This window comes from Chelonoidis abingdonii, chromosome 15, assembly GCF_003597395.2.
Source record: "Chelonoidis abingdonii isolate Lonesome George chromosome 15, CheloAbing_2.0, whole genome shotgun sequence".
In the NCBI taxonomy this organism is placed as follows: Eukaryota; Metazoa; Chordata; order Testudines; family Testudinidae; genus Chelonoidis; species Chelonoidis abingdonii.
In genome coordinates this window covers 49,393,870-49,405,611 of record NC_133783.1, presented here as the reverse complement: position 1 = coordinate 49,405,611, position 11,742 = coordinate 49,393,870, and the positions used below count along the sequence as shown (strand labels likewise).

At 42.2% G+C, this 11,742-nt stretch overlaps 1 protein-coding gene across 2 annotated transcripts in view; it reads right to left on the bottom strand.

Annotated features, from left to right (window-relative positions):
* Nucleotides 1-4,526: 4,526 nt before the first annotated feature.
* RGS10 (regulator of G protein signaling 10) overlaps nt 4,527-11,742 on the bottom strand; it is a 31,974-nt gene continuing 24,758 nt past the window's right edge. Inside the window, exon 5 of one of the 2 annotated variants that reach the window (XM_032775589.2) lies at nt 4,527-10,602. In XM_032775589.2, the coding sequence (XP_032631480.1) occupies nt 10,456-10,602 (147 nt within the window). In that variant the 3' untranslated portion in view covers nt 4,527-10,455. The remainder of the gene's footprint in view (nt 10,603-11,742) is intronic. The other variant, XM_032775592.2, reaches the window with a different exon arrangement.

The window sequence follows — 11,742 nt, the reverse complement described above, 5'->3', positions numbered from 1 at the left end:
ATTGTCAAAGGAGCTGAAGAGAGTTAGGCACCCAGCTCCCATTGAATTTGGATGAGATGAGGGCACCTACTTGTCTTTTTGTCCCGTAAGACCAGATTTTCAAAGATTTTTAGGCACCTATAGATATAGATAGGCACCTCATGTGGTTTTGAAAAGCACTGCAGTGCGTAACTCCCACCAAAGTTAATGGTATTAGGGACCTAAGGGCTTTTGAAAATCTTACTAGGTGCCTATCTGAATCATTAGGCTCCTAAATACCTTTGAAAATCTGTCCCTTAGACACCTCTGAAAATCCCAGCTTCAGTGTAATGATGGAAATTGTATACCTGGGCCCTGGAAATTCAAACCCACTGCATCATGACAAGGGCTTCTCAAGCCACTGGAATGTAAATCTGGATCGTTTTGTTTCCATAGGGCAATGGGTGGTATAAGTGTTAATGTAATAAAACACACAACAACTGAAAAAAGCCCATTAACTACTCAAAAATCAAATTAAAATCCGGGCAGTTGTTTATGAGACTAAATATAGTACTCACTTCAGTAGAGAAGCTATTTAGAATCCATTCATAGTGAATTTAGTAATGGCAGTGTTTATCAGTGTGCAGATCAGTCTTCTGCATGCATGATTCACAGCAGGATAACTGACGTGCAAGCTAAGGGAAAATGTATCTCTGCTGTAATTCCATCAAAGTCAACACAGTTATGCCAGGAGTAAATTCAACCTTCAGTCTCCAAACACCCTAGAAAATAAAAAAAAAGCACAAGCAAAAGCCTCTCTTATTCAGAGAAACTCTCTTCTCAGAGGCAAGTCGATTTATCAGTCCCCAGCGTCTGCTCTGTCCTCACTCCCTTAATGTTCCAGAGAAGTTCACCAACACAAATAATGAATCACACATACTCTGTAAAACCTCCCTTGTTGTTGAAACTGTGACTAGTGTCTTCTGCTCTGTAGAACAGACAGTGTTCCTCTTGTGTTGTGATGTGAAGCTGGAGATTGACCAGAAGGCTGTTTAAGGGTGCCTCTGTCTCCCTGGGGTGGGCTTAACCTGGAGGCAGCTTGGTGCCCTCCCTCTGTTTTAGTGATTCTCTCAGGGATGACTAAGGTTCAGCATGGCCCAGTTTGATGGAACATGGTCTCTGTGAGGCAGGAAGGAGGGAGTTACTACTAGGGAAAAAATTTGGCCCTGAAATTATGGGGAAGGGGGGACACCTTCAAGTCCTCAGGGTTGATCACACCTTATCCTTCTCTCATGTCTTTGAAGAGCACAGAAAAGCAGCTTTCTAAATGTAGGATTTTTTCATGACTCTACTGCTAATGAACGGTACCTTCTTGACAGCCCTGGAGACCAAAGCCCTCTCCCCAGAAAAGGAATAGCATGGGACCCAGCAGGACACATACCTCTCAACCATCTGGTGGCACCTCACTCATTCTAATCACAAAGTTCCCAGCACTTTGATCGATGAAAATGATTTACCTCCAAATTGCACTCATATAACGAGTGTACTGAGTTATTTACACTAAAGGAATGAAGCCCACAGCATTAGTCTCTTACCTGAATCAGTTTTGAGCCTCCTCAGTGTGTGTCTCTGTCACACATTGCAACCGGTTCCCGGGCCTTGGCAAGTTATGAGCTATAGTGGTGCAAGCCTCCTCCACGTGGCCTTACTGACATGCATCAAGCCTGGCTTGGGCAAGCCAGCTCTAGGATTAGGTGCAGTCTCCATGCCTATTCAGTCCTTGGCCTCAGAGCTAAGCATGACAGCCATGGTCCCAACAGTACTGACGACACTAGCTAGAAAGGGTCTCTTATTTTATTTTAAAGCTCCCCTTTGCAATGAGGCTTCAGTTCCCAAATCACCTGCATCATCAGCCAAAGCCACCAACAATGCCCAATTGAGTAGCGGCTTTTACACTGAAGTCACAGATCCCAGTGGAATCCCACCAATTTTTATTTCACTCATAACATTTGAACTCAGAACTGCAGGAAGTAAAAGATCAACTTTTTGAGTCACATACCCCACTGCAATAGCTGTCTCAGTACCATGTGATGGATCTTGAAACTTTTTATATATCGGCTGATTTTTTCCCTCCCCACCCCATGAAGCAGTGCAAAGGCAATTGAGCGCTTAACAGTAAAACACTTTAAACAAACTCTATTGTTGGCAGGGTTCAGCGGTGGTCATTCACTCAGAATCCCCTTCCCTGGCATTCCACTTCTGCGTGATGGGATGCAAGTACGCCACAGGCATCCCTGTTCTAGAATGTTGAGACCTTAAAAAGCTCACCACTTCCAATTTCCATTTTTCCAGCTATTTGCTTTCCTTCCAAACTAGAAAAAAGACTGATTTACTCATAAGCATCTCTCCTCTCACAGAATAGCATTCCTCGCTTTCACATTTTTAGCAATCCAGAGCAGAGTCAAAATAACAAACACAAACAATAAAAAATTCTGGCACACTCAGTAGTTTATGTGACTCGTGTGTATGGCCTAGTGAGACCTTGGTTCATTGCCTAATCTTGGACTCAGAGAAAGACATCTTTAAGTTTAAAGCATTATTGGCCCAACTACAAAGGATAAACTTTCCCTTAAGCATTTGCCCAGGGCCTAACGCTGACTCCAAAAATAACAAAACTCCCTGAGGCTGGAAACTTCAGTTCAGAGGGATTTTGTTCGCGTTTTTGTAAATGATACACAAATATTCATCCAAGTGAATGGAAAATGCTTAAAAGGTTTAAACATGAGGTAGTGAACAAGACCAACACTAAGATGGAAATAATTTACTTAATTCTTTGCAGTGCTGCTGTCATTTCCAGGCAGCTCTTTGTTGAGACTTCACTGATAATCTATGGCTAACTTGGGAGATGCAATTCTATGAAAGCACAGATCACAGACAGTTCATTGATTTCTCTCTAGTAGAAGAGGAAGTGGGAAGGGGGATGGGGAAGAGAAAGAAAGGAAGAAAGAAACATACAATGCATGCTGTTTCAGTTTCAGGGGTGAAAGAATTGCACTTCCTTTCAGAGTGAGACAGCTGCTGATTGCCTTTATAGGTAAAAAGTGACTTTAGAGATAAGAATGTAGGATTTGCCATGTTTGATCAGACAGACCAGTGGTCTAGCTAGTCCAGTATGCTGTTTCTTGACAGTGGCCAGTAATGAAAAGTATCAGAGAAGGGTGCAAGAAATGCTGTAGTGGACCATTATGGAATGACTTGCCAACAGGGGAAGTTTCTTCCTAGCCCTGTCACTAAATGGGTTGTTCATACTTTAAGGCATAAGGGTTTATCCTGCTGAGCTCTTGGTCTCAATGATATCTTGTGGCAATGAGTTCCATAGGTTAATCTATGCTGTGTACAAACCATTTCCTTTTGCACTTCTAAATATGCTGCTTTTCGATTTCATTTAATGTCCCCTTGTTTGTGTATTAAGTGAGAGGGAAAATAGGAGCACCCAATTTCCCTTCTCAGTTACCCCATTTATTATCTTGCATACCTCGAAAGCATTTCAGAAATACACAAAACTAATTCCTCGAATTTTGCTGACCAAAAATAGCTGGTATATGTAATGCTGACCATTGTCTGTCGATTGTCTAAACACAGTATTCACACCTTGCAAAAAGTAAAAGTTAAAACCTTATTCATCAGAACATCCCTACATTCCATGGATTGCATAGCACACTCCTACAGTCTATAGGCTGGTAATTCACTCCAGCGGCACTCGTGGTGAAAAGTGGGGATTCCATTTGCTATTGCAGAAACATCTTTAGACTGTAGTCTTAACGCTGGGTCACACGTGCAGAGAGATCGCTACAGTTCTGCAAGTAATGCTGGAGTAAATGACCATCCTGATGCTGCAGGAAATTTATTCCAGAAATGAACAGGTGTCTTTTTTTAAATAAAGGGACATCTGATCTTATGACATTCAATTTATACCTTCAGCGTACAGAGCATCAGGATCATGCATATTCAGAGCAGAAGTTTTGTGGCCCTGGTACATCCCTTTTGGTCACATAAATTTCCATAATAGATTCTCTTTGAAATGGATTCAATTCAGTACACATTACTGGGTAATACTTCCATATTTCTAACCAACATGGAGTTACATTTCTCAGCTAGATTTTTATAACATAAAATTCTGATTATCATGATTAGACAGCCATTTAAAAAAGCCTCCAGAGACCAGATTGGATCACAAACATGCAGATAACTATATTTTTGCTCTTAAATATTTTACATCCAAAACAGAGAAAGCAATGAAAAAGTGCAGCTAGGAGAAATAAGAATTTAAAAGCATTTAACGGGTTAATTGTATAATTTCTATGGTTAACAGAAATCAGCATGCCAGTCACTCTTTACTTTAGGAAATGTACTGTCATTCATAGATAATGTCAAACATAAACACACACAAACACAGGCAAGGAGAGAACAACAGTGGAAAAACAAATGCCAACCTTAGACTTGGGTTGGGATTTGTTCTATAGTATTCTATGTAGGTCTAAATTATACACGTTACATTGTCAGCTTCAAAAAAAAAGTTTTTATTTCAGTTTTCATATATTAGGAGACACTCAGGAAATAGCAAAGTACAGAAAAATGTCAACCCAATGTACGTCATTATTATTATTATTATTATTATTCATTACCTTTCAATAACAAACTGAGCAGCCTTATTGTACCTGGACAAGGTGAATTCTAACTAAGCAACAAATATATTGATATTTTCACCAACTTTAAGAAACAAACAAAACACAGCTATGATCTCTCTTCATGTGCTGCCTTACTATATAATCTTATCAATATTTCCCCAAAGTTATCTATTTTATTCTTTCAGCAGCGAGTAGAGGGTGGTGGTAAATTTGGCAATGATTTCCTTTCCCAGAGGCCAAACAAACCCTTCAATATACCTCTCTCTATTTCTTCCCTCATACCCTAAAGGGCATGGGATTTGAGCTAATCTGCAACTTCTGGCTTTGACATGGCAGCTGCTCATCTGCGAGGTCAGCGGAAACAAAAGTATTATCTACTATTGATTTAAAGCAGGGGCGGGCAAACTTTTTGGCCTGAGGGCCGCATCGGGTTTCATACATTGTATGGAAGGCCAGTTAGGGGAGGGGGTCATGGCCTGGCCCCCACCCTCCTATCTGCCCCCCCAGGACTCCTGCCCCATCCAACCCCTGCTGTTCCCTGATGGCCTCCCCGGGACCTCTGCCCTTTCCACACACCCCCGCTCCCTGTCTCCTGACTGCCCCAGACCCTCGCTGCCCCATCCAACCTCTCCTCTCATTCCTGACGGCCCCCTGGAACTCCTTCCCTCATTCAACCCCTTGTTCCCACCCCGACCGCCTCAATCCCTATCCACACCCCCACTCCCTGACCACCACCCCGAACTTCCCTGCCATCTATCCAACCCCTTCCCACCCCCTTACCGCACTGCCTGGAGCACCAGTGGCTAGCAGCGCTACAGCCGTGCCACCCAGCTGGAGCCAGCCACGCCACCATCACGCAGCTCAGAGCACCAGGTCAGGTCTGGCTCTGCAGCTGCACTGCCCAGGAGCTCACAGCCCCACTGCCCAGAGCATTGTGACGGCGGCAGAGTGAGAGAGCTTAGGCTGCAGGGGAGGGGGGAAATCAGGGGAGGGGCTAGGGGCTAGTTTGGGCTAGGCGCTCGGGGGCCAGCAGGATGGTCCTATGGGCTGGATGTGCCCGCAGGACGTAGTTTGCCCACCTCTGATTTAAAGACTCTTAGACTTTATCTTAATAAAATAGTTATAGTTTCTATGCTGCAGCAATGAAAATTCCTGAACCTGCTGTCAAGACATTGTATTAATTATTGTTAGTATTACTGTAGCACAGAGGAGTCCCAGTAATGGACAAGGTCCCATCATGCTAGTTGCTTTACAAGCACATAAACAAAATGGTCCCTGCCTCTCACCCCCAATTCCCCAGTTTAATGTGGTGGCCAGGTAGTGTGTTTGAAACAAAAGGATGCAGGCGGAATGCAGTGGAATCAAGGAAAGGAACAGAGAAAAAGAAAGTGAGGTGCAAGAAGTGCCTCATGGGGTTCATCAGTGACCCCTATTGCTATTTAATGAAAAGTGTTCGCTACCTCTGAAGGGAGTCCCAGTCTAGCTATTTGCAAATCTAAAATGTCCCCATCACAGTAGTATCTTGTCCCCAGTCCTCCTCCATCACAGAAATGTTGGTGATGGGAAAGTGAGAGGACACAGGCTCTGAAGGCCTGAATCTAGAAAATGGGCGGAGGGGCACATCATACACTGCAGCATCCTCTCAACTGGTATTTAAAACATCAAACAAGTTTCAACACACAGCTCTTGCTTATTTGTAAATGAGTCTCATTTTTAGTTCAGAAACATATGTGAGGGTAGCCATTGGGCGGGTTGGAAAGAGTTAGCCCTTATGATTCCCATGTATTTCAAACTGTGTCACTTAGAGAATTGGGATGGAGATGTGAAGCTTGCAGTCAGTCAGAATTAAGGTTTTATGCAACTAGAAATTTACATTGTTTTAGATCCATGCAATTTGTATCAGCCTCTTACTGTATAGAAGGGATCTGGACATGTTACAAAATTAATACGGTAAGTAATATGCAGCACTAACCCAAACAAGACAACCCCTCCTGAATCCACATCCCTCCTAATATTCACCTGTTTGCAATGCTGCATTTTGATTACTCCTGGGCAAATTACAGGTTGTCTTAGAGGTGAAAAAGTTCGAGTTTTGAATCTTGCAAAGATTTTGGAATCTTTCAGACCTTGATGAGAAAGAGAACAAGACCACAAACTTCAAAGGTAGAATGGAGAAAGATATTTTTAAGATAATAGAACTGTGAAGTTTTAGATATGTTACCTTTAAAAAAAATTAGACACAAATAAATACATTTCTACTACTCTGACTTCTTCTCATAATGCCTAGACTCATATTTAAGTTTTCTACTTTACTTTAATTTTTTTCTTTCATTTTAAGAAAAACTGTAGTTGAAGACTTCTCTACCTTGCCCATCTATCTGAAAACTATATGAGTAATCATAAATATATCACATATGTGTAAATATGAGGGTTGTGAGTTTGTCCATGACTTTCCATGACCTCCATGACTTCTGCAGTGGCCATTGTGCCTGGCTCAGGGCACCTCAGGCAGCCCCTGCGCCAGTTGCACCTCTCAGGCCACTGCACACTCTCCCAAGCAGCAGCAGGAGTTTGGGTGTGGGAGGGGGCAAGGAGTTGGGGCACTGGACAGGATGAGGTGAGCTCTGAGGGGTGCTTATCTCGGGGGGCACGCTGGAAGCAGCGACATCCCCCTTTCTCAGCTCCTCGGTAAAGGCATAGCCAGGCAGCTTTGCGCGCTGCCTCTGCCCGCAGGCATCACCCTCGCAGCTCCCATTGGCCACAGTTCCCAGCCAATGGGAGCTGTGAAGCCAGCATTGTGGGCAAAAGCAGCATGCAGAGCTGCCTGGCCATATCTCCGCCTAGGAGCTGAGCGAGGGGGATGTCCAGGGAGGCACGGGGCCAGGTAGGGAACCTGCTGGCCTCGCCAACCCCCCTCCCAGCACCAGCAGGGGTCTAGTGAAGACCCGCTAAATCGATGGCAGAGCGCTCTCCCATCAACCCCAGTACTCCAGCTCCCCAAGAAGAGTAAGGGAAGTTGACTGGAGAGCATCTCCTATCGATGCAGCACAGTGAAGATGCTGGGTAAGTCAACCTAAGCTGTTGATTCCAGCTATGTTATTCACATAGCTGGAGTAGCGTAACTTAGATCGACTTACCCCGTAATGAAGACAAGTCCCCACAAGTGTGGGAAGACAGACACCCACTCTGCAATGCTTGAGCTAGTGTGCTAAATATAGCAATGTAGCCGGGGTAGCCTGGATGTCCCATGTGAAAAGTTCTATTGGTGCAAATTTTGCATGACTAAAGTTACAGCTGTGCATAAGTCTTTGTAGGATCAGGGCCTAACTTAGCTATTCCCAAGAGGTGTATCTAACATCACGTTTAATGTTTTGCTTGTTTGTTGTCTATTATTACTTATCTGTCTTGTCTTTTAGACTGCAAGGTCTTGGGGCAGGGACTGTGTACCACTTAGCTTGATGGGATGGGTTCCCCCCAACTTGAGACCTTTCAGCACTACTCTAACGTAAATAATAATAATAATGAGAATTATAAACCAAAGTCCAAACTGTAAATGTTGGCAGATTTCATCTTTCCTGAGTTCCAGGGGCTTAGTTTGGGCCCATCATTCAAAAGATTTGATAGGATGTGGTGGTTACATGACCAAAGTTATTCTAATTAAAAGACCTAGTATGATAACAACTGGCTGCAGAGGGGGATAATAACTGTTCGCCCAATCCCCAATGCAGCCAAGCATTTAAGCATGTGCTTAAGTACATTCTTATTCAACAAAGCATTTAAATACGTGCTTTACTTTCAGCATGTGCCCACGTCCCACTGAAAACTGATGAATCATGGTCCTAAACCCTTGGTTCTGCCATTTACTCCTTTCTAAATATGATGGGAAAATGTATTCGGTGCATCCAACCTACAGCTCAGAAAGTGCAAATTGAAAGACTACCCTCCTGCTCAATTCCCTAAAAATTAACAAATCTCTTTATCCCTTGATAAGTTTTCAGAACTCCCACTACCATTATATGAATGGATTAAGTGGGAGCAGAGACCACAGCAGCCATTTTCTTTAGACATAGGCTGTAAAGGTGGCTTAGAAAAAGACAGACTCATATGTCATCATATGTCATATGGCTATATAGAGAGTTTTCCTCCTAGAAAATTATAACCTAGCCCTAGCTTTTAAGATGTTGATAGCAACAGTAATGTATAAAATATAACTGACCTTCCTGAGAAAGAGAATTTTAAAATAATCAAAAGCTAATTGTGCAATCTGACTAGACACCCCATAAATACAAACTCAAGAAAAGCCTGCACTAACACAAAAAAAGAGTAAATAGTGAGTGAATGTGAGTCACAGCTAGACTACACATGGTGAAGCTTGTAAATAAAACATGCCAGCCAATATGTTCTCCCAATTCTAAACAGCAATTTAGTATCGTAGTTTGGCATTGAATTAATGAATTCAAAAAATATAAACACATTAAACATTTATGCCAAAAATGCTTTTCAGTTCCCAAACCATTCCAGATAGACAAAGAGAACTCTTTGGTGGAGATTTCCACCAGCATGTTCCTTTATTATCCTAACATTTCATCACTGCACATTGATCTTCTCAGGGCAGACATAAACTGCCATTCATCTCAAGCATGGAGTGGGAATGGCTAAAATCACAATGCGAATTCACAGTTCTGTTGGACTTTCCAACATCTGTGCATAGGAAACCCTGAAACACTTCTTGGGGGAAAACAAAATCAGGTAGTATGCGACCAATCGATTTTAGCAAAACCAGACTGAAAATGAAAACTGTTGTTTTGTGCCTCTGCAGAAGGAATCCAGGCAGCCAGGGCACAATTCCTCACGAAGAATGGGGAAGACCTAATGCTTACTAGTACTTGCATGTGACTTCAGAATAAGTGTGCTAGCTGCCTGAAGTGCTGAGCCCACCTGAAGATGTGATGCTCAGAAGTGGGCAACAGGTATCAGTTCTCCTATGGCTTTTTGAGTGCTTTGAAGGGATCCTTCCTATCTTGGTGCTTTTGTTCCATTATAGTTTAGGTGCTATGAAAACACAAGAGGTTTTATTGCGTTTTTAAAGTTGACATGTTGTCTCTTTCAAAGCTGGCGATTAGCCTCTGTCATCTGAAGAAGCTGATTGGCTGTTGTGGGAAACATCGTGAAATCAAAGAAACACGGTAATGAAAATTCTGACTAAAAAAACCCAGCCTTATGCTTCAATAATAAAGGCAAACCCACACTTCTCAAAGTCAAAATTGAAATTGCCTTTCAAAGTCTCACAGATAGATTAGTTTCAAAGAAGAGATTTAGGTTTGGCAGGACTGAAACTGGGTTTTATTAGGATTAACCCTACATGATACTGCCCCCTAATGGTAATCAATGTATGACTCATCCATGGGTATCAGAAATGCTACTCTGCATTGGCTCACAACAATTCACAAACGTACATACAGGATAGCTATAAAAACAGAAGGCAAAAGCAACCCTATCTTCCATTTCTCATATATGTGATGCCTCACAAATACAGTGATTGGAAAACATTTTAATTTGTGAAACATGGGATGTAATTCATGCCACATATGGATACCTCAGCATTTTAGCCTAGGAAATGGTCTTTTCAAGAGTGTTTGGTATTAGCCATCATGCAAAAACAATTAGTTGCTCAAGCAGTTAAGAAGGTAAATATCCCCTAAAAGGGTTTTGTGCTTTTCAAGCCTTAAATGCAACAGTTATAGACCCAAAGACTGTTCCTGAGAGTTAGGTTATTTTTTGTTGCTTGTCTGAAATGGGTTTCTTTGGATCATGTGTTGTAAATCCTTGAAGCTCTTTTAGCTACGGATTGAGCTTCCGATGAATTCTCTTCTTGTTCCTCGGCCCTCTTATGTTTTAAAAATATGTCTGACTTTAAGAAACGGCTGTAGCTGTCATACTTCATGAGATTGAATATCTGGGAGAGGGAAATGAAACAAAAACAGTGACTCAAATAAAATAGATCCTAAACCAGAAAGATAATAGGAATGTTCTACAGTTTTGTTCTGTCAGCAAATGCATACACTAAAATGTATTGGCCAGAAAGCAAGACATTAAAATAAATTTTATATACTCTAAAAGTGATTGTGTATAACAAACAGTATTATGAGGTTCCATGTTCATTAATGTCTGTATCAACTTTGATCAGCCTATAGCCAAATGATGGTTTTCCTGCCTGAGAACACAGCAAATGTAACCTGACGTTTGAAAGCTGGACTCTTACATCACCACCTGTAGTAAAGGGTCTGCAGCTGGCACTTAGTTACTAATTGTATATTATGTACAAGTGAGGACATAACCCAGCTCCCACCCATAGCAAGGTCGGTTCTGCAGGGCCCCCAGGAGAAAAAACATAATGAAGATGGCATTCGGTCAGCACAGTAAAAAGATGTGGCTCAGAATGCACAGAGGCAGCAGAACTGGATACATTCACCTTTCTGATCATAACCACACTTGAATATCACAGTAGAGCTTGAGTGCACACACACAGCACTGAGATATTAACAAAAGAGCCTCTAAATAATTTAAGCAGACAAAAGGTTGCAGGTGCAAATGTGTCACTGATTGAAATAGCTGGTTTGTCCAACACTCCTGTAGCTTAGTGCATATTTATAACTGGCTTAGCCAACACTTGTTACTCACGAGGGATGATTCCCTGGTTCCATTCAAGACAATGGAATTTTGCCATTGACTTCAGGGAGACCAAGATTTGACCCACACTGTGTTCAGGGGCACAGGGCACTATATAATAATAAATATTTCACCTGAAAATTCTTCATGCTTTTTGTTTCAAAATAAGTATTTTATCCCTATTTCCCCACTACCCTTTTTTAGGTATTTTTGGGAGCTAGTCACATTGTCTTTTCTCTTCCAGGACTTCTAGTTCCCTGCCATTCTTGAACTCAGCTTCATCCTCCAACTCCGTTGTTTTCTCCCTTCCTACTTCCATCTATTTCTAAGCAAACTCCTACAACTTACTTGGATTTTTACTACCACCACCAAAAAGTCTCTAGTGTTCTCAATTGTCTAGGTTGCGACTATTTTGCTTGGGCTAGAA